General features: G+C 52.3%; 6 protein-coding genes across 6 annotated transcripts; 4 read left to right on the top strand and 2 right to left on the bottom strand.

The window, feature by feature from the left end:
* Positions 1-498: 498 nt before the first annotated feature.
* On the bottom strand, positions 499-2,092 carry BJY04DRAFT_231723 (cytochrome P450; the record flags this gene model as incomplete). Its single annotated transcript, XM_073719605.1, has 5 exons — positions 499-736; positions 875-1,079; positions 1,154-1,834; positions 1,908-1,989; positions 2,051-2,092. The coding sequence occupies 5 exons, from the start codon at positions 2,090-2,092 to the stop codon at positions 541-543; spliced, it is 1,206 nt and encodes a 401-aa protein (XP_073566212.1). The 3' UTR covers positions 499-540.
* A 1,686-nt stretch (positions 2,093-3,778) lies between these two features.
* On the top strand, positions 3,779-6,365 carry BJY04DRAFT_223183 (polyprenyl synthetase family protein; the record flags this gene model as incomplete). The annotated part of the gene is made up of 4 exons (XM_073717624.1): positions 3,779-4,067; positions 4,136-4,427; positions 4,496-5,318; positions 5,385-6,365. The coding sequence occupies 4 exons, from the start codon at positions 3,779-3,781 to the stop codon at positions 6,363-6,365; spliced, it is 2,385 nt and encodes a 794-aa protein (XP_073566211.1).
* A 2,344-nt stretch (positions 6,366-8,709) lies between these two features.
* BJY04DRAFT_223182 (uncharacterized protein) lies at positions 8,710-9,081 on the bottom strand (the record flags this gene model as incomplete). Its single annotated transcript, XM_073717623.1, has 1 exon — positions 8,710-9,081. The coding sequence occupies one exon, from the start codon at positions 9,079-9,081 to the stop codon at positions 8,710-8,712; it is 372 nt and encodes a 123-aa protein (XP_073566210.1).
* A 2,109-nt stretch (positions 9,082-11,190) lies between these two features.
* BJY04DRAFT_200137 (uncharacterized protein) lies at positions 11,191-16,675 on the top strand. Its single transcript, XM_073712876.1, has 2 exons — positions 11,191-14,257; positions 14,307-16,675. Exons 1-2 carry the CDS (start codon positions 11,273-11,275, stop codon positions 16,455-16,457), a joined length of 5,136 nt encoding a protein of 1,711 aa, XP_073566209.1. The 5' UTR covers positions 11,191-11,272; the 3' UTR covers positions 16,458-16,675.
* A 334-nt stretch (positions 16,676-17,009) lies between these two features.
* BJY04DRAFT_223180 (DHS-like NAD/FAD-binding domain-containing protein) lies at positions 17,010-18,089 on the top strand (the record flags this gene model as incomplete). The annotated part of the gene is made up of 1 exon (XM_073717622.1): positions 17,010-18,089. One exon carries the CDS (start codon positions 17,010-17,012, stop codon positions 18,087-18,089), a length of 1,080 nt encoding a protein of 359 aa, XP_073566208.1.
* Positions 18,090-18,661: 572 nt separating this feature from the next.
* On the top strand, positions 18,662-20,990 carry BJY04DRAFT_223179 (uncharacterized protein; the record flags this gene model as incomplete). Its single annotated transcript, XM_073717621.1, has 2 exons — positions 18,662-18,668; positions 18,730-20,990. The coding sequence occupies 2 exons, from the start codon at positions 18,662-18,664 to the stop codon at positions 20,988-20,990; spliced, it is 2,268 nt and encodes a 755-aa protein (XP_073566207.1).
* Positions 20,991-21,278: the final 288 nt, after the last annotated feature.

Raw genomic sequence — 21,278 nt, 5'->3', positions numbered from 1 at the left:
GGGTAGTAGAAGACCAAACACTGTTTGTGATAAATTCGATTATACTGGCTAACGAATTACCTGGGTGTTCTAGGTCTCCCAATCCGGCCAGCTCGGAAATTATATGGTCAGCTCTTCTGCCGCGGTGCAGTATTTAGGAGTGTCTCAACGTCATCAAGCAAGTCACGAATAATGGATAACAGCATTCTTGCCTGTGTTTCCTATTTCGGTGCATCATCTACACGTAAGGGCATCGTTCTGTAGTCAAGCTTTACCCCAATGATCGGACCTTCGCGGTACAGTCCGTCTGGGTGACGTTGGTTTCAGTACAGGACTTTTGGTACTAATCTTTTGTCTCGACTTCTCAATCTAATGATAAAAGAGCGACAGCCTCATATAATCCTTGTACAGGAGAGATCCAGGCACCACATCGACAAACAGGCGGCATTTAGCGCGGCCGAGCATTATTTAAACAGAAACTGTAATTAGCAAGCTCACTTCCCACATTTGCTTTATCACCGGTCCCCATGTTGAATGAGAGGCCACTTGCTAGGTGTTAAACTACGAGAGAGATTTGAACTCCAATTCAGTTGACGGGTCCAGAAGGAGTAGCGGGTCAAGGTCCAACAGTGCCGGTCTTGTGTTCTTTCCACCCGGCATTCGAACGTCGTAGTTGAGGATAATCTGCCCCAGAGCGATCTTACAGACATTAAGCGCGTAGAACTTTCCGGGGCACGCTTGCCGTCCGTAGCCGAATCTAGAGAAGGTAATTCAATGAGAGACAGTTCGGGAACTAGACAGATGAAGGTTCAAGGGTGCCTTACGCGAGTAATTCTGTCTGAAGCTCCCCTGTGGCTGTGGTTTAGTATGCGTAGAAGAAGTGAGATTGAGCCACTTACTTGAAGTTGATAAGGGTTCAGCTTTGACCGTTTCCTCAGCCCTGTTATAGGAGCGCAGGTAGTCGAACTTATCCGCGTCGGGGAAGGTATCCGAATCATGGAGGAAATGCTTTGTAGGAAAGGTGAAGAGAGTATCCTTTGGTAAAGAAAGCGTCTCGTCCAAATAGATACTCTCACAAGACACAAGGCGCCACACGGTTACTGAGTATCCCATAGAGTCAGTTCTGAAATCTCCGTCACTGGGCAGCATGCGTGCAGGTGCTGGAATCACTTACGCGCTGAAGGCATCGCACTGATCCTGAAGCACTCGTGCAAGAAAGAGTCGAATTTCTTCATCTTTGCCATGGAATTCTGGCTCCAGCCACCGTCCTCCTCAGCAAGGCAGCGACCGATCTCTTCGCGCAGGTCGGCAATGCATTCCCCGTGCAGAGCTATCTCGCACAGAGGGTGCACCAGAGCATTGACAATGGCGTCCACCGCCCCAGCAGACACGGTGAGCAGACGCCGAGCGATAACCTCCGGCGTTTTCTCATCTTCGGGCACAGGCTGCTCCAGCGCCCATTGAATACAGTCAAAGGGCTGCCCATCTTCCTCAACAGTCCCGGTCTGCGCATTCCGTCGCTCAGCAATCATCTCAGTAATATACCGCGTCGCAATCTCCAGCTCCCGGCGGTGCCTCCAATGCACCACATACAGAATGAAATCCCTCAGCGGACCGACGTTGAAGTATCGAAGCGCAAACGCATACGGCACGACCTTGGATGTATATTCATGCATAACGTCCACGAACGCTGCGCTGTTAGCTAGAGCCTCACCAAAGATCACTCGGGACGAGACCGTCTTGACAACCTCTGTCGCTATCTTCTTTGCCTTGAGTCGCTTCCATTCGGGGGCGTGGCCGATTTCCCGTGCTATTGCCATCCGCGAACGATCTTCGACGATAGGCTTGAGTGTGCCTTATGAACAAACTTCAATTAGCTCCGCCACATCGGTGCCGTAGCCCCGGGCCTGCTCTGGGAATCTCCGTACTTAGCTTGCCATTCAGTAGTTTTGAGCCAATCTGGATCAAGAGTTTATTGATAGTCCCTGTGCCGAGTCTCGAAGATATGAACTGTTTCCAAGAAACAACGTGTAAGTATCAGTTGAATGATCTCAAACGAACCGGGTCTTACTTTATTCATAGCCGCCTCAAAGCTTGCATCTGAGGGATTCATGTTTTTGATCCGCGGCAGGTATTTGATCGGTAGAACATATGCATAGCTCTGGAAGCCGGCTGTCCAGATCCGGAACGGTTGGCCATTTTTACTATACTTGTCTCTATCAGCAGCTCTTCTCACATATGTGAGGATGAAGGAGAAACTGAACGTCCAAGCAAGGAAGAAAGAAGGAAAAAAAAAAGCCAAACGGGCTTGAGTACCTTATTGTACCCATAAGTTAGGTACGGGGTCAGCTCGGGAAAGAGAAGCTTCCACCAAGTGCCGGACCTGCGGGCGTCGGAGATACGGGATCGGTGAACGGTTGGTATTCTCTTCAGATTGTAAGGGTCTCGCTTGGAATAAAACTGCGAAATACTCAAGGCGATGAGAAGCAAAGTTGCTAGTAAGAGAGGCAGCCCGCTACTCCTCTGCGAGATTGAGGAAAGCTCTGCGTATGAGGATCACATTTAGCTTGGATATACTGTCTCGTGAGTGGGGAATCACACCTTCAAGAAAGGTGCTTGGTGAGATGGGGATCTCCATCATGGCGTCTTTACTTGTTGGTTGTGGTTGGGCTGATCTGGCTGACGTTTTACTGCCGGATATATACCTGGTCTAGGTGTACAGTGCGAACCGTAGCAGCCACCGTGTAGTCAACGGACGGACATGGATGAGGCACAATCATATACTTCATTGTGACGCGTGGTTGTGGTGGTTGGACCTCCATATTGGTGTCATTGGCTACACCCAGACTCCGGCATCCTTCAGGGTTTCTTTTCCAGCGCACTGTTAGCATCGGGAGCCGTCTTGACGTTCATGTCTCCGGCGTGGGTGACGAAAGCAGTGGCACTTAGACTTGCCTAATGATACGTACATTCAATATGGCCTAAACCTTATTATAATTTTGTAATGAAATTGGTTTGCTTTGGGTGAATGCACGATATTTAGGTTACATTAGAGCTTTTGCACTAGTCCCCTTGAGAAGCACAGGGACCGGACCCTTTGGGCTGTTTACATACCTGGACATCCTGTTATATTCCCCGGTTATAATATCCAACCGAGGCTCGAAGAATGACTCCAGGCAGGGGGCGCCTGGGGCTTTTAGGAATGTAGATATCCACTTGTATTTCGTCATCCCACTGCAGCCCTCCCATCTTGGAACGTAGATAGATCGATCGTCGATCGAACTGAGTGATAGGCTCCTCGCCAGATCGGACCGGGGAAGACTATGGAGCTTGTGGAGAGCGCATATACGCTATTGATTCCGGCCCTGCTGGTCTTGTGTCTGGCGCCGCGGACCCGGCGATGCAAACGGAAGGATGCAGGGTGTAGGTACCTAACATGGAGCCAAAAATGAGTGACTCTCGATATCCCGGATGTTTGTTTCGCGGCCAAACAGGTGGCAGGTTCACCCGTTACAGGGATAGACTCAGAGGTCTCGAGAATCAGGATCCATACATGGGTATCTCGTATAGCATGTAGTCGGACATTCGGCATGATGTACACATCACATCACAGCATAATCCTGATTAGGGGTTGTTCCGTGGGAGCGCTGGTTTGATTGGACTCTAGCGAACGTTCGTCGTAGTATGGTAGGTATACTGCCCACAGATATAAAAGCAGCATGATAGATCTCTGAATATGGATTGAGATCTAAATGCTGTTTTATATACCATTTAGCCATACCATCTACGCAGAGAAGACATGGTTGAGGTCTGGGTCCATTCGCGACCAATATCTAGCCAGGCTATCAGAAACACGGCTTCGTTCACGACCCTACCAGTGCGTATCAATGAGCGCAATGATGTCGCGAATGCAGCCACAGAACGAGCTCTACGAGACTGGGATGATTCTCTTCACGATGGTCTGGCCGACAGGGCCTCGATATCCTTTAGTGAGCTCGGCAACCTAGGGGCCTTTGCCTACCCCGAGGCCCCGCCGGAAAGACTCGCGATCTTGACGTACCTGACGGATCTTGGAATGCTGCATGACGGTAAGTAGAATTCATAACGGGGTTGCTCGAGAGATTTCGTTAAATGCCGAACTAGCTAATTGAGGTAGATGGCTACGAAGCCATGGAACTAGACACTGCGATCGAGGAACATCGTGATTTCGGGAAGTTGTTTGACCCCAAAAGGCCAGCGCGATTGCATCCTGGAACTCGAGCCCACGGGCTAAAGAAGCTCGTATCGCAAATCCTGCTGGAGGCTATCGAGATCAACCGCGATCAGGGCATGTACATGTTTGACATGTATAACAAGGGATGGCTGGCGGTTGCGGGGAAGGAGAGGGTGACTCAGTTCACTTCGCTGGAGCAATATCAGGCATACAGGAGAGACGACTTTGGGCTCAGGTATGTTCGAGCCTTTCCCACAGAATACTCCACTTGATCATTCCTAACCGAGCAATACCACTTATCAGAGCGTTCTGGGCGATGACCGAGTTCGCGTTGGACATCCGGCTCTCCGACCAAGATAAGAGGCTTGTCGAGGCAGTTATGGAGCCCATCAACAAGGCCATTGTCTGGACGAACGACTACTGGAGCTTTGACCGGGAGAGCTGGGAGGCCCGTGTCAACGGCAGCCGGATCAACAACGTCGTTGAGGTTATTCGAAAGACACAGAGCATGTCCACGGATGAGGCCAAAGCAGAAGCACGCCGGCTGCTTATTGATCTAGAACAGGAATACGTCAAGCGGAAGGAGACCTTTCTGACACAACACCCATCCATTCCCCTCTACCTCAGGAAATGGGTTGAGGTGATTGGCACCATCGTCGCCGGAACTCATTACTGGGCGAGCAGTGCCCCGCGGCATCATGTCCAGCAGAACAAAGATGGGACCGATGCTGCGGGTCATAAGTCCGTGGATAAATCGGCGGAAGTCAACACGACCTTCAGCGAACAGCCAAGCTCTCCAAATGATAGTTCTGGCGCCGATAGCCGTCGCAGTCGGCCTAGTACCAGCCCTCAAAGTTCGTCGACAGGATACAGTAGCTTTAGCAACGATGGGGAGACATCTCCAAAGCCGGATGAAAACCGCATTGAGTTACGGAAGAAACGAGCTGTCGAATCTTTAGACGAGGGCTCAAGTCCAGCCAAACGACAGAAACCAGACGGCGTGCAAGATGCATTAAGCGTGCTGCTCGATGCAGTTGCGCGTCGCGAGGAACGAATCAAGGAGCTGGAAGAGAACAGGGCGAGCCTGCTGGACTATCCTCAACAAGAGGACAGCGCGACCCCCAAGGTATGTTCAAAGCTGTATTCCTACCTGATCACACTGGCTGTAAATCAAACTAATCCCTCTGAGTAGACTGCTAGGTCGGTACAGTCCTGGTATAAACCTTCCGAGTCTGCTCTGCAAGCGCCCATCCGGTACATCTGCTCAATGCCATCCAAAGGCGTCCGCTTCAAACTACTAGAGGCCTTCAATTACTGGATGAAGGCTGATGAGTCTGTACTCAAACGGGTCGGTGGGCTGGTCGACCTCCTGCATAATGCCTCCTTGATCCTAGATGACATCGAAGACGGCTCTCCCAAACGACGCGGCAAGCCATCCACGCATGCAATTTTCGGACACTCGCAAGCAATCAACAGCGCGAATTACATGTTCGTGCAAGCAGTAAATTCAACCCGCAACTTCCGCAGCCCGGACGCAACGGGGATTCTGCTCGGCGAACTCGAAAACCTCTACCTTGGGCAGAGCTGGGACCTTTACTGGAAGTACAACCTCCAGTGCCCGCGCATAGACGACTACCTGAACATGGTGGATAACAAGACAGGCTGCATGTTTCGTCTGCTGCTAAGGCTGGTTCAGGCCGAAACGACTGAGGCCCCAGCCGGTGCAGGAGGTTTGCCGTCGTCGCTTCCTGCCCTGGATCAGCTCACCATTTTGTTTGGGCGATTTTTTCAAATCCGTGACGACTACATGAACCTGTGTTCTGGGATCTATACCGAGCAGAAGGGGGCGTATGAAGACCTTGACGAGGGCAAATTCTCGTATCCGATTGTCTATTGTATCGCGCATGATGAGGGCTTCCGGAAGTTCATTCACGGCGTCTTTCGGCAGCAACGGAGCTCCATCACCACCGGGCTGGCGCCGCTGGCTCCGGAGATCAAGGAGTACGTGGTCGAGTATTTGCGCACCAGTGGCACCTTCGAGCATTGCCGGCGGTATCTCGAGCAAATGGAAGCTGAAGTTGTAGCTGAGATTGGCCAGGTTGAGAAAGCGACAGAGGAAGCTAATCCGGTCCTGCGCCTGCTGCTGAAGAAGCTAAGCGTTCAGGAAGGGTGAGATATTTGTGTCAGGGTTCTTACGACCTTGTACCACCGGCATACATAGCTGGAATGTCGCACTGGGTCTTTTGGCAGGCCCTCACACGGAGCTCGCGCAAGCTGACAAAGGTCGTCTTGCATGGTCAGGCTAGGTAATCGAACGAACGTAACTGGAAGAGCCCTAATTATTGGTACCACCGGTGCTATATTCAATATATGTTACTTAATCCTTTGCATTTCTACCCTTGGAGACATCTTCCAAGCCATACCTATAAACGGCTTCATGTAGTGCCCAGCATGCCTAGGGAGCAAGTATAATCAGCTCCAAGGAGGTAGACCCTATGGGAGCCGGGGTTTAGACTGTTTAAAGATGTCGCATTCCTCGGATATCCGCGAAAGCCATCATTCCTTGCTCCGGTTCTCCCCGTCCTTTCACTCAGCGTTATAGTGAGGACTCTACGCCTTGGTCCAGCTGAAGACTGTACAGTACGGGAATTCTAGTATAAACAACGTAGCTAAAGATCTCTAGGATCTTGGGCAGAAACAAAGAATTGAACAACTTGCCCTCAACATCCTGTTATTGAGCCCTGTCATGACAGTTCTTATGGTGTCAAGAGCTCCATTTAGTTCACCTTGTTTCAAAGGATTTGCACGCCGGTGCTGCACAGAGCTCGACACCATGTGGGTAACTACAGTATGAGTGCATGGCGCTAAGATACGTAGCCCACAATCAACAAGTGAGGGATTTGGGGGTCATCTACCCCTAGACGCGGTGGATCTTGGACGAGTGAACGGTCCGCCGGGGATCTTCTTCGCTGAAAAGACCTTACTTAACAAGTCCTTTACCCGGTGGTTCGACTCAGCAACATACACTTTTTTCTTTTTGAATTGCCGTCTCTTCTGCCAGAAGATAACATAAGCTATGGATCGTCGATACGGAATTCTGTTCATCCTTTCCCTCGCTCGTGCAGCCGCGCCTGTCCAATATGCAACCCCTGAACTACGGCTTTCAAGGAGTACTTCAGCAGCAGAAGACGCTATGTCCAAGTGCGGTGACCATAGTCAGGCTTTCTGTTGCAGCAAAGCCGAACCTGGGGCTGGGGAAACGACAAAGATTATCCCCATCGGCAATCTTTTTGATGCTAGGTCGTCTACAGAGGGGATACGAGGGTTCTCGCAATGTTCCAAGCTTGATTTCGAGGGTACAATTCCATTCCCCCCCTCTAGTTGACATGGCACTAATCGGTCCGGAAGCTTTATCGGGCCAGGACCACCTACTGCAGCGTTGCGCTCAACATGCTGTATGCTGTCAGAAGGACAAAACAAGTGCCGTATGTACCCATCTATCCGGTCTTGAAGTTTTCGTCCAGAGGGCGACAGTAATAACGAGAATAGGATGCTGATCTTATCGGCCTTGCTTTGCCTTGCAAGCTTTTCGGAGATATGAACTCACTGATCGTTCTCTCGGATATAATAATTGAACTATAGACAATATATCTCTGTATTTCCGTCTGCTGTCAATAATAAACTACCCATAGCGCTTACCACTAACAGAACTGTCCAGCGGCCAAGCTGTGAAACCCTAGGCTTCGAGGTGTCAGAACTCGGAGCATACCCAAGATATATTTTGTGTCCTAGAGACTATCAAGTTACCATAAGACTCACACAAGCAATTTCGCATTTACGAAGCTCAATGTAGCAAGGCAAATCACTGCCGATAGTTCCAAAAGTCCCTGCTGCATTCCAGCCCTTGCAGGACGCTCGTCGGCTATGTGGAGATCAAGTGTAAGTGGGATTACAGTCGTGATTATGTTTGCACAAGTGCAGGGGTTGACTCGTTATTTCCTCTTGTGTAATAATCATCTGTGACGGGCCCTTTACAATACTCTAACTCTCGAGATCTTCTCTCTTGGTATCTCTTTGGGCACTATTGCTTCACGTGTGAGCCCTACCTCTTAGTAGTCGGAGTGACCCCTACCGTATTCATGATTATGACATTCCACAAGGGACTTTCCTGTCACCTGGCGTAGGCTCTCATTTCCAAAAGCAACTGAGCTGTGTAACACAACCCCTTTTGCTGTTGGATAAGGCAGCCAGCTAGCTGGTCTACAAACATGCCTAATATTGGCTACGACGGCTAACTGGGTCTGATAATCTAATTAACCTTGCCTAAAAAGACCAGTGGCTTGCTGCGCGCGCTGGCATATGGCCAATAAAAGATACATATCATATGTGGACTCTCAGCTGCATCATGGTACCCTGCGCATGACTCATATACAGGACCGCTACCCGCCAGCTCTACAAAGGCTCCTCCCACCCCCGCACCCTTCCACGCCACCACCCTCTCCTTCTCACTCACTCACTCACTCAAGCCGGAAGCACTCAGTCCTGAAGCTGCTAATCTTGTCTTGGAGAGCGGTACCCTGTAGATTCGGAACGTCGTTCCTCATGCAGGCGGGGGCCCAGTCCAGCTTACCCTGGCAGCCGGCATCCCTGTAGAGATACAGGCAGCAAGAAGTAGTGCCTGCAGTGTTCTCTGGCCACCATCTGAAGGAAGAAATTTCATCATTGATCCAGTCGGGAACACTTCCGCACGCTGTTCCAGTCCCGCCTTCGCCGGCTCTGGTGAATTCGCTGCCGCCATAGTTGGCGTTTGAATAGAACCTGACACGCCAGGCGGCTGCAGCAGGGGTCATGGCCAGGATGGCCGTTGCGAGGGCGAGGTTTAGCTTCATGGTGCTTGCAATTGATTGCTTGATGTCTATGAGCGGCGTTAAGTTGGGTCTGGGTTGTAGTTTGGTCTTGCTCACCTCCGGCTTTATGGAAATTGGCCGCTTGGTTCTTGATCGCTGTCTGGTGCTTGATGGTTCTGTCTCTGGTTTCTGGGACGAGAGGCTGGACGCCGCTTTTAATGTCTTTCTCTCTCTGGGTATCTTCTCTTGTTCTTGGAGGTAATTCATGTGAGACTGCATACGGCCCGCGTTCGTATTGTCTCAGCTAGGACAACAGCGCCCATCATACCAAGAGACGGGTCGTAGATTGGATGCTCGCTCTCGTTCAGCATCTGGAGCGGAGTTTATCTCGGTAGCGGGCGGGGTCTACCTGCTAGGAAATGGTACCCTGGGATTATCGCCTTGGATACTGGAACAGGGCCTTCTCTCCTATACTACGATGCTACGCTATTGTACGGCGTTGTGATCAATGCATAGAATCAGTGGTCGTAGCTAGTTATTTGGATATGGCAAATCTTCGAGATGACGAGCGTCACCTGTGAAGCATCTCGACCAAGAAGCAACCTTACGCTCTCAGGCGATCTCAAGACTGTACGTGGATAAAGTCAGTGCGACTAACGTCTCGCATCTCCAGGGCTGCAGAATTGATAAGCCAGGGCACCTAGCAACCAGCTAGACAGTCACACGTGCGCCGTTGGCTGGGTATCTGAAGAAGAAGAAAAGACCTGCACGGAAAAGATGTTTCATTCTGGAGAGGTGATATTGGACTGAATCGGGCTCTGCAGCGGGGGAATTGCGCGGGGAACGGGTCACTTACATCGGGTCTTTATAGGCATCTCCACAAGGCGGTGATTGAAACTTGTCGATGTACACGATTTTTACTTTCGGCCTGTAGCAATATGGCATGGGTTCAACGGCGAATCTATGCTCGGAGGTTTGAACATCTGAAGGGGGCTGGCCGGCTTTAGGGCGAAGATGCAGAGGGTGAGGAGATCTGCAGCGAGTTGGAGATGGTGAACCAATACGTATTCCCGCGTCTCTCGACGGGTCTGGACTCTGAAGCTTTTTCAGCAAGTTTGGGCTTCTATCGCCGCCATGCGTACGACATCTCATGAATACGAGCTCGTCGTTCAACATGTCGCGGAAAGACCCAATCAGATGTGACAAGCCTTGGCTATTTGGACACAGTCACTGGGCAGGAGAATCTCTCAGTATCTCTGTAGTTGCTCATCCGTTCTTTCGAAGAGGTCTGACTTGAACTGTTACTCTCATGCAACGACTCAGGGATTATATATAATCAATCGCCTCTTCTGGAAAACTAACTCATGCGTATTAAGCATCACGGATCGGGGCAGGAACAGAGATTAAGCCCTTGGTAGTGATTAGAACCTGATAGACGAGCGTGAGGCAAGACTCCGCCGCCTGAGCGAAGTTAAGAATGGAGTGGAGGTCCGGTCCGGGGGGTCAGGGGAAAGGTCACGTGCCTAATGTGATCCAGCCCACCGAGCATCTGTCGATCGCCCTCGGGGCCTTTTGATCCTCTGCAGGTTTCAAGCTGGCTAACAGTCATTCAAATTCATCACATCTTCCGCGAAAACTGTTTTTTCTCCCACCGTCTCTAATAATAGCTCAAAGGATGGCAGCAACTGGGCTCGTGGGCTCTGGATGGCCGTTTCAGTAACCGCCGCAGTGGGCCGATTTTTGGCTAACACAACAACACAACACCTCATTGTTCTCATTGTCGGCTAAGAATCAATCGCTAATACAAGCAAAAAAGACTCAAGCGGCTCCAAGCTGTTGAAAAACTCAACACGTGAGACACGCAGAACTGAATACGAGGCGCGCAAAGTCTGAATCAATGGTCGGGTGCGTTGATTCCGGAATCCCACACCAGTAGATAGGCGCCGCAGGAGAATTGTTTCAATGGACAATGACCGGACCTGTCAAACACTTTCTTCAAAGAAATGGATCCTTATTGGCCGAGTCTTACTGTCAGGTCGTCGGCGGGGCTGAGCACCGGGCGCTTCTTCCAGCCTTGTTCATTGATATAATGACGCCCGCTTTGTCCGACAGCGCGCGCACTTTCTTCACTTTCACTCGCAACACACTCATCTGTGTCATGATGCTCTAGTCATTTTTTTCTTCTTCACTTCTGTCGTTTTTATCCTGCAACACCCTAATAATCAGCAACAACATGCCGCAAAGTGGGAGGGACGAGGGATGGCTGCGTGCCTGGTGCACCAAGCTCGACGTCCCGGCTGACGACTTCCGACCTCTCTTACCACTCTCATCTACCTACGCTCTATCAACTCAGAAACACGAAGAAGATCAAGCGAACCTGCTCCTCGCTCAAGCCTCCGAAATTCGACGAACTGGCGAATCCAAGACAACTTCCGTAACCGCGAAGATCAAGAAGGACAAGTGGTCGTACGAGGACTACTGTGGTGTTCTTACAGAGATCGTGAACACATCCGGGTCGGTTGGTGTCGCGGAAAGCGTGTGGAACAGCTTCCAGCTGCAGAAACCGAAGAAAGCGCGTACCGGTCGTTTTGCGCGGCGACACCAGGCGGCAGATGACGAGACCGACGATTTGTTATTCGGGCTGCTGTGCAGTACACTGCGGTATAAGCAGACGGACATGTTTCATTTCCTTTGTCACTCTGCGAGTGCCGACGTGGTCAACAGGATCCTTCCGACAGCCCTCCAGATGAACAGCCTAAGGAATACTAGAATCCTGCTGGAGGAGAACGCGGACCCTAACACCTGTCCCGAAGAGTTCCTCACTGTCGTCAGGTCTGGCGACGAAGACTTTGTTCGTTTGTTACTGCAGTCTAAGACACCAATTGATCTCGCCACCCTTACCTCGGCCCTTCCCGACGCTGTTCAACGCGGCAGCGGTCCCATCGTTCAGCTCCTCCTAGCTCATGGCGCTGATGCAAACGCTCATAACGGGCTTGCCATGGAGAAAGCAGTTAGGGCGAAGCGAACTGATCTTGCGTTGTCGCTACTAATGTGTCCAAACCCACCTATGCCGCACACTCTCGCTCCGATCGTCGCATACGTGTTCTTCAAGATGGAAATGCTGGAGGACAAAAAGTACCACCTTATCGAACTTCTTCTGAACGGTGGCGCCGCCGGTGAGACTGTCTCGCTTGCTCTGGGAGGAGCAGTCCGACAGCGGTGGACCGACATATTGGAACTCTTTGTCGACAAAGGCGTGTCAGTGAATTATTACAATGGTGAAGGATACCGCCATGCAGTACACGAGGTGGACCTAGACAGCCTTCGCATCCTGGGCAGAGGCAATCTAGCGGACGATCTTGCCACGGAGATTTTCGGCGAGATTTACAAGACAAAGTACGGCGCCTCCATTTCCAACGACGACTGGCGCGCGCTTGCTCAGTTGCTACTTGACCAAGGCGCTTGCGGAGAGGTAGTCGACGAAGCACTGATCGAGCGAGTGAAAGCGAGAGATCACGCAAGCGTCGACTTGTTACTCCGTGAAGGTGCTTCTGTAGACTACAACGACGCATGTGCTCTTGATTCTGCATTGGTGGCCGAGGACGAAGAATTTATCGACAGCATCCTTCAGTATCAGCCTTCCAGCCAGTCCATCAACACCGTTTTCCGTCGAGTAGAAACTATTTCACACAGTGTTCAGCTCCTATTTACCCGCAAGCTTCTAGATGCCGGAGCCAACGGTCCGTCTGTTGACAGAATTCTAAAGATCGCCATGAGCACGCCGACTGGAGAACGCGACCGAGACCTTATCGAGGTCCTGGTCGATGGAGGTGCCGATGTCAGTCAAGGGAAAGGGGCTTTACTTCAGCTTGCAGTCCAGACGTCCGACGATGAAATTCTGCGAATTCTCCTCCTGGGGTTCCCGGCGTCCGACGTACTGGCGAGCTGTATACCCCTCGCCATGGGGCTTACAGATGGCCAACGATCCAAAATCATACACATGGTCCTCCACGCCGGTGCTCGGGGAGACGAGGTCTCTCAAGCTCTTGTAGATAGCATTGACGGCACTAGCTCGGGTTTTGATCTAGCCTCCCTGCTCCTTACGACTGGGGAAGCAAACACGGGCTTCGACAACGGCAAGTCATTCAAGAAGGCGATCGCGTCCAGCAACATAGACTTTCTTGAACTGCTCGCCCAGTACAACCATCTTGACGAAGCTGATTTTTGCGCCTGTCTTTTGCTTACGATCGACCTTCCTCAAACCGACGACACCCGACTGGAAAAGATCCGCATCTTGCTCATGAGTGGACAAGACCTGTCCGGAAATACAGGCACTACAGTGCTGCGTCATGTGATGGAAGGTCTAAAGTGTCGCGGCGAAGAAACACAAGGAGTCCTTCACATGTTATTAGAGGCTGGCGCAGACGTCAATCACAATCAAGGACGCATCTTGATTGACGCCATCGAGCTGGATCTATTCGGCTGTTTCAAGTTGTTCCTCAGCTGTCATCCGTCGTTTGAGTCTCTAGAGCTAGCTTTTGAAAAGGCCCTAGTCAACGCTTTCCGGTCTGCTCATCTGCGATACATCCAGGAGCTACTTGTGATTGGAGTACCACAGGAAACGATGGACGCCGCGTTGCTACGCACCACCGAGCAGGGACAGAACGAGGACATGGTTCTCCTTCTTCTCCAGCACGGTGCGTCCATTAACTACCAAGAAGGGGCCTGTGTGCGAAAGGCCATCGCAAAGCACGACCTTGTCCTCCTGGTGCACCTCCTGCAGCACGATCCTACCGAAGTAACTCTCAACAGCGGATTCGCCCTGGCCATGACAGTCCCGGACATGAGGGTCAAATACGAATCCTACCGACTCCTCATGCAGGCTGGTTCTGTGTCCCAGCGACTTCTCGACGAGGCCTTGGTTGCCGCTGCCGACGGAGGATGGAAGTTGGCGGTGCTTTGTGAACTTTTGCTCGAGAACAAGGCTTCGCCAAACTATGCCACTGGTGCTCCAGTCTGTCGTGCCATCAAAGCCGCGGGTTACAAGACCGACATGATCAAGCTCTTCCTCAAGTATCATGTTTCTGAAGAGGCGGTTGCAGCAGCATTGGCGTGTGCGTTTGAGGTTCTACAAAGCGAGATCCGTCTTTCTACCATGGAGCTCCTCCTCACTGCGCACAAGCCGCAACTGACGCTCGACCAGCTCCTCTTGAAAACAGTAAGTTTCCGTAGTAGATATCCTAACCATCGTCGCTAACCAAGTGCAGATCCACGCGCCGGTTTGCGACCGCAAACTTGTCCAATGTCTCCTGACAGCGAACGCATCAGTCTTCTACCAAGGCGGCGAGTCTATTCTGCACACGGTCATGAGCAACGATATCGAAACTCTCCGTCTTCTCGAGCCTCATTTCCACGGCCACTCCGGCGTATCTGAGCTCTTCATGACAGTCTGGGGTAATGGGAAGCGCGCGAATTCGCATCACGAGGAGGCAGTTCTTTCTGTCCTGGTTGGTGCTGGCGCTTCCGGAGAACCGATCAGCATGGCGCTTCTAGAGTCCGTCAAGACCGTTTCGAATACGCCCGCCGGGTTTGCGTTCATTGTCAACCTCCTTAAAGGCGGCGCCGACGTCAACTACAGTGACGGTGCGAGTCTGCTGGAGGCAGCCACCCAAGGCAATGCGCGCGTAGTCAAGGAATTACTCGCCTACGGTCCTCGTCGAACACACATGACCCGTGCCTTTCCGCTTGTCTTTAGGTCTGGTGCAGACAGTCAGAGCCTTCGTGAGATTGCGGTCGCATTCTGCTCTCATTCTTCTGCTCCAGATCTGACATATGAGCATCCGAGCTACGGACCGATCTTATTCCAGATACTGCAAACCTATCCAAATGAGCGGGAGCTCATACAATACCTCATTGATAAGGGGTGCACTGTTGACCCGATCGTCAAAGCAACCCTCCCGCTGTCTCCGACCGAAGAGGATGTCTCGCTGCTCTGCTGGGCCATCGCGAAAGAGAAGTCTGCCTTGAAAGAAGATGTCATCGATATCCTTGTGGCCGCTGGGGCCAACGTAGACCACCAAACCAGCCTGTCCAAGAGTACACCACTGCAGCTGGCCATCCTAGGCTCGCGCGGCAACTCCGTCGCCACCCTCCTACACTTCCACGCCGATCCATCACTCGAATCCTCAAACGGCATCTCCCCACTCTCCCTCGCCGCATCCATCGGAAACAGCAACATAGCCCGCCAGCTCATCAAAGCAGGCGCTGCCCCCGGCGACGGCGCCCTCCACGAAGCCGCCCGAATGGTCAACGTCAGCGTCCTCCAAGTCCTCCTTATCGAAGGCAAACAACGCGACTACCCCTGCTCACGCTTCCAAGGCCGCACGGCACTCGCCGAGCTCTGCCTAACAGCAGCCACTAAACCAGTCAGCCAACTCAAAGCCGCGATATCGTTCCTAAAATCCCACGGCGACTACCGCCGCAAATCCCGCGGCAAGTCCGTCCTCCACTTCGCCCTCGACAACCCCAACGCCATCGTCGTCACCCAAGCCGTCCTCGACGTCTTCATGAGCGAGCACATCAACGCCGACTTCAACATCTTCGAAGACAGCCGCTTCCGCTACTCCCCCCTCGCCTACGTCTCCAGAGGCCTCAACCAAGCCCCCGCCCCCCAACGGCCAGCCCTCATCGACCTCCTCCTCGAATTCTCCTGCAAAGACCGCTTTTGGGCCGCCGAAGGCGACCAACCCGAAGACCTAATCAACCCCCCCGAAGACATCCAGCGGCTCCTGAAAACGCAGCGCCAGCGCCAAGCCCGCATCCAGGAAGAACAAGAAGACCACAACCGGCGGCTCCTGCAGCGCCGCGCCGAAACAGCCGAGGAACTCGCAGCGCTCAAAGCACGGCACAACCTGACGCTCGAAAACACGAAAGAGATTGCCTCTGAGACCGCCAAAATCGAACACGAGACAGCCTCGCGGAACGCGGGGATCGCGTCGCAGCGCTACGACGCCGAACTCGCTTACATGCGGCAGGTCACGGACCTAGCGAATAAACGCAAAGACGACTCGCATTACCGCGAGATCGAACACAGGCGGAACATGGCGCTGCTTGAGAAGTCTGAGCGGTCGGAGTCGTATGAGCACAAGCGGAATCTTGCGTTGCTGGAGAAGTCGCAGCGCGATGAGAGTTATAATTCGGAGCGGCTGCGGCGTGAGGAAGAGGCGAGTTATATTCAAAGGCGGGAGAGGCTGCTTACGTCGGGGTATGAGGATCGGGCGAAGATTGATCGCGATCGGTATGCGGAGCAGATGCGGCTGTTTGATGCGCAGAAGAATATTGTGGAGATGAGTTCGCGGCCGAGGTTGGCGCAGCAGCAGCAGCAGCAGATTGGGTATGAGGTGGATTCGTTGGATTGAGGTTGATGGAGATGGATAAGGCTTGGGATTGTGGTTGCGATTGTGATTTAGGGGACTAAGTGCGCTGTATTTCATTGTTGTTTTGTTTCTTGTTCCTTGGCTTTTTCTTTTTCTTCAGTTCTGCCTTGCGCTGGAGGTTGCGTTTCGCGATGCGTGCATGATCAGGCGTCCCATTTTTTACGAGATATCCAATTGAACTCCATCTGTTCTTCGTTTCAGGTGTTTCGTTGCAGCCTCCTGCAGTACCTATCACATGATTGCAGGTTGCGACTTGCAGTGTTTCCTAGGTTACCATGGCATGAGGCTGAGAGTGGGTGTGCGTGTGCCCCTCACCACCCAACCAACCTACTGTAGAATTCAAGGAGTTTGTATACTCCGACCAAGCCAGGCCAGGCTCCCTCCATAAAACACCCCGCCATCCTCTCCTCTCCTCTCCTCTCCTCTGGAGGGTAAAAAGCAACCTCTCTTTTCCTTCCTTGAAGCCTCAGTTCTTCAACACCCAAATAAACTCTACCTACATTTCAAATCGAATAGAGATCCTTACCAACAAAAATGTCCTCGCCCTCACCCGCAACCGCAACCGCACCCCCTCCACCCTCATCCTCAATCTCAGCCTCGCTGTCTACAATCACAACCGCCATCCAATCCAACACAATCAGAAACATCATCCTCCTAACCGGCGCCGGCCTCTCAACCTCCACCGGCATCCCCGACTTCCGCACCCCCGAAGTTGGCCTCTACGCAAAGCTCGCCCCTTTGAACCTGCCCTACCCGGAAGCGATCTTCCATATTTCCTACTTCCGGCACACACCCGAACCCTTCTACGCGATTGCGCGGGCGCGGCATCCGAGGAATCTCAAGCCCGGTGTGGGCCATGCGTTTCTCGCTTTACTAGAGAAAAAGGGGTTGTTGGGTGGTGTGTTGACGCAGAATATTGATGGGTTGGAAGTTGATGCGGGTGTTAGTGAGGAAAAGGTGGTGAATGCGCATGGGAGCTGGAAAAGTCAACGGTGTATTAAGTGTCATCGGAATTTTGGGGATGGGGAGATGAAGGCGGCTGTTGAGAGGGGGGAGGTACCGATTTGTCAGGAGGAAGATGAGAAAGGTGAGGTGTGTGGCGGGATCGTGAAGCCTGATATCGTGATGTTCGGAGAGAGTCTACATGCCATTTACGACAGGTTTGTAGAGGAGGTCCTGCCGACGGCGGATTTGGTGGTTGTTATTGGCACGAGTCTGAAAGTTTATCCTGTGGCTGGGATTCCGAGATCTGTGCCGGAGGGCACGCCGAGGGTTTTGATTAACAATGAAGTTGTTGGTGATTTTGGGGCTAGGAAGACGGATGTTTGTTTGATTGGGAGTGTGGAGGATGGGGTGAGGAGGTTTGCGAGGGAGCTGGGGTGGGAGGGAGAGTTGGAGGAGGTGTGGAAGGAGGCCGTGGAGAGGAAGGAGAGGGTGCTTGAGATGGAGGGGTGGAGTAACGATGGGCCAAGCTTGGATGAGGCTATTGCGGAGGCTGCGGAGAAGATGAAGGTGCGTATGGGGGTTTCGGAGGGGCACAGGAGGATGCTGGAGGGGCATTTGGGGGATAAGCTTGCGGGGATTATGGGCAGGATGAAGGTTGAGGGGAAGTAGCTGATACGGCCATTTGATATCCTTGGTTTGTGTCTATTTATGGCCGTGTAGTAATCGAATTTTATGGAGCATAAGTTAGCGGCCTGTTTGTATACAGTCAGGAGTAGAGATACTCATGGGTGTACGTAACGGGACGGTCCACCCCCAGCCCAGTCATGAGGCTCTGCTCCGATCTGAAACAGATCGTTTTCACTTCCCAAGTTCCTCGATCTCTCTCGTCGCACGTCATAACCTCCCTTCCAACCCACAAGGTCCTTCTCCACGCCCCAAGACTCCCGCTTCTCCAGCCAGGTACCTTGCGAGTTGGGGCCGCGCTTATATCAACCACTCCCCCCATCCCCGCCAGAACCACTCTGACTCACGAACACAAAAAAGGTGAGGCCACCGTGGCCGCGAGACCAGCACCTTTTCTCTCCCTCGGAGAGGACACAGTGTCAACAGAAATTGGCAGATGGCGATGGTGGTGCCTGGTAGGCATCATAATTCATAACCCTCTATAAAACCACCCCTTAGGAGCGAGGGCAAAAGCAGAGTCAACATGAATATCTGCACAAACCAGGACAACGAGTGTCATGGATAGTGAGCCTGCCTTTCACTGGTCTCTGCTTTCAACTTCCAATACCATCTAACGGGAATTCAGGACTAACGAAATGGCTCTTCGGCACGAAATCCTACTTCGTCCTCGTGCTGGGCGAAGACAGCGCCGGAAAATCCACCTTCATCGAGCGGTTAAAACACGATTCCGTAACCGAAGACCCGGCGCCTACGCATTTGTTCAACCACGCCGAGGTGCAATATCCGTCTTGCACTGAGTGGCAGTTGTGGGAGTTTAAGAGTTTGTTTGACTCCTTCTTCTTCTTACCTAACCTTTTTCTCTACAGTGGGAGTCTGTTTGAGGGTGATGGCTTGCTGACTCCAGGTATCGCAGCAAAACACCAGATAGGCCCGCTGGTGAGGAAACAATTCACTCCCGAGGCCTTGGTTCTGTGGCTGCATGATTGCACCGGATATGTTGGTCCACTGTCGCTGTTCAAGTCCCTGTTAAGGGAAATGATTCAAGGCGGGACACGATATATTTGGGTCGCGTTGAACAAGCAGGATGCGGCGGGGGTTAACCGTGCAAAGATCGACAAGATCCGGATGGCGTATCAAGAGGTATTCATCGAGATTCTTGGTGATACGGAAACCAGATGGGACATACTCACGCACCGGCTCAGCCCGAAGACGGGGGAAGGTGTTATTGATGTTCTTGACGAGATGCACTCGGTGGTGAGGAATGTGGATTTGGTACCTAACGAAACGAACCACCCAACGCCGAGTGAGGAGATAAGGGAGGTGATGAAGGAGGTTGCGATGGATGACTTGCAGGCTCGCATTAAACAGGAAATCTCCGGTGATACACTTGATGCCGACGAGTTCTGGAAGTTATTTCAGGCTGGCGAGTTGCAGTCTTGGAACCACTATGCCTACCTGAAAATACTATACCTTGTGACGCTGGATTCCCCGAGGAAAAACGCATCAGAAGTCTCAGAGGATCTTTTGGCGCGCATGAATTGGTTGCGACATTGCCATCAACATCGCTTCAAGGCAGAGGACTTCCAGCAGGGTAAAATCGCAGACGGCTTCTTCGCGCCCTACCTGACGGCTTTCTGGGTCCTGCAAATTCAAATCGCAATCCGCCATTACCGGCGGCAAAGCATGATGGTTGACCTCCCTTCGCGCGATGACTTTCATCCAGTCCTCCAACATTCGCCAACACTCATGAACAGCGAGCTCTGGAAGACATATTACTCCGACAATGGGTGGCATAAACCAAAGGACATGCAATCGCACTTATCAATCCACCGCGGAATACCCGAACTATCCTTGTGTACCCACTTCCGGACCGATCCAGCGATAATCCCCGAGTCAGACAAGACCCCAGAGAGGCTGATGCGGTATGCGTTCTTCGTGTGGCGGCACGTTGACCGGACGGGTGCTCGGCGTGGAGAGATCGTCGCACAGGCGCTGCAAATCCTCCAACGAACTACAATCCAGTTAAGAACAACGGACCCTTCGAGCGAAGTATATTCCGAGACGCAAGTGAGTTTCTGGATTCAGATGGTTCAGGCGGCGCTTTCGTCGTTGGACGAGCACGAGGATGTGAGCGAGAAACAGCGGTCACACGGCAGCTACCCCGCGAATCTCACGTTTGACGGTTTCCAAGAAACATTCGGCTTGGAAGCGACAGCTTGGAAAACGTACTATTCGAAGAAATCCTGGAACAGCGTGGGTGCTCGCTTGCGGTTTATTGCACCAGACATCAGACCACTGCCGAACGTGATTGCACCGATTGCGAAAATAAACACCCGGTTATCGCAATCGCCAGATGTAACTGTCCGGTTGCCGTCAATCGAAGAGCTCTCGTTCCGCGCCGCGATGGTTGTCCAAGAAACGGCAGACCCTAAGTATTCGTGTTCTTCGGCCCCCATTTGCAACCACGCTCACCTCCTCCATTATCTCTATCACGAACTTGCCTCGGAGGTAGCCGACTACTCCAACCCGCTTACTATCGGGCAGCGAGCACAAATCTTGTTCACTGAAACCTCAGGCGCGCTAGTGGATGCAGCCACGCACCGAAACTTCTGGATTCAGCAGGTGGGCGTTGCAATGGCGGATGCCGTGATTGACAGGGGCGGTTCGACATTCGCCGAGTTTCTGAGCAGCAATTTGGGTCTTGTCTGCGAGGATCTTCCCGGGGTATTTTACAGGCCGGGGACCTGGGCTAGAGCAGCAGACGCCACTCAGCGGGAAAAGATCGTCGCCCCTGACCGCCGCAGGCTGATGACTATTTTTGAGCTGGCCGACAGCGACGATTGGGTGCACATTGAGTCTAACTCTGTAGCTTGTCAGAGTCTTTGAGTCTTTCACCGGACAAGCACAATCTGTGCAACAAAGGAGCTCCGAGCATGGCTATACGGATGATAACATCTGACCCCATTGTTTGTTATCAGTGGGCAGTGTGATTGGCGCGAACTCCAACCCCCTCTTCTTGGCTGTAACCCTCCACAGATGAGGGCGAAGGCAGCAGACGGCGCACACGCGATCGCAGGCCTGGGATTGGCACTCCTCAAGCCAATTCTTATCTCTGGCTGTCCCCTTGGCAGTCTTAATTGCCATTGCCAAGCCCCTCGCCCCAGGCACGCGATG

This window comes from Aspergillus karnatakaensis (genome assembly GCF_047715665.1).
Source record: "Aspergillus karnatakaensis strain CBS 102800 unplaced genomic scaffold BJY04scaffold_68, whole genome shotgun sequence".
Classification (NCBI taxonomy): domain Eukaryota; kingdom Fungi; phylum Ascomycota; class Eurotiomycetes; order Eurotiales; family Aspergillaceae; genus Aspergillus; species Aspergillus karnatakaensis.
Note: the sequence above shows the minus strand (reverse complement) of the source record. Positions and strands in the feature narration are given on the sequence as shown.

What these genes read in the sequence shown, in the direction of transcription:
- BJY04DRAFT_200137 (XM_073712876.1), top strand. Translation starts at nt 11,273, where the DNA reads ATGCCGCAAAGTGGGAGGGACGAGGGATGGCTGCGTGCCTGGTGCACC. An exon ending in ACCAGCTCCTCTTGAAAACA is followed by an intron (nt 14,258 to 14,306) that starts GTAAGTTTCCGT and finishes AACCAAGTGCAG; the next exon opens with ATCCACGCGCCGGTTTGCGA.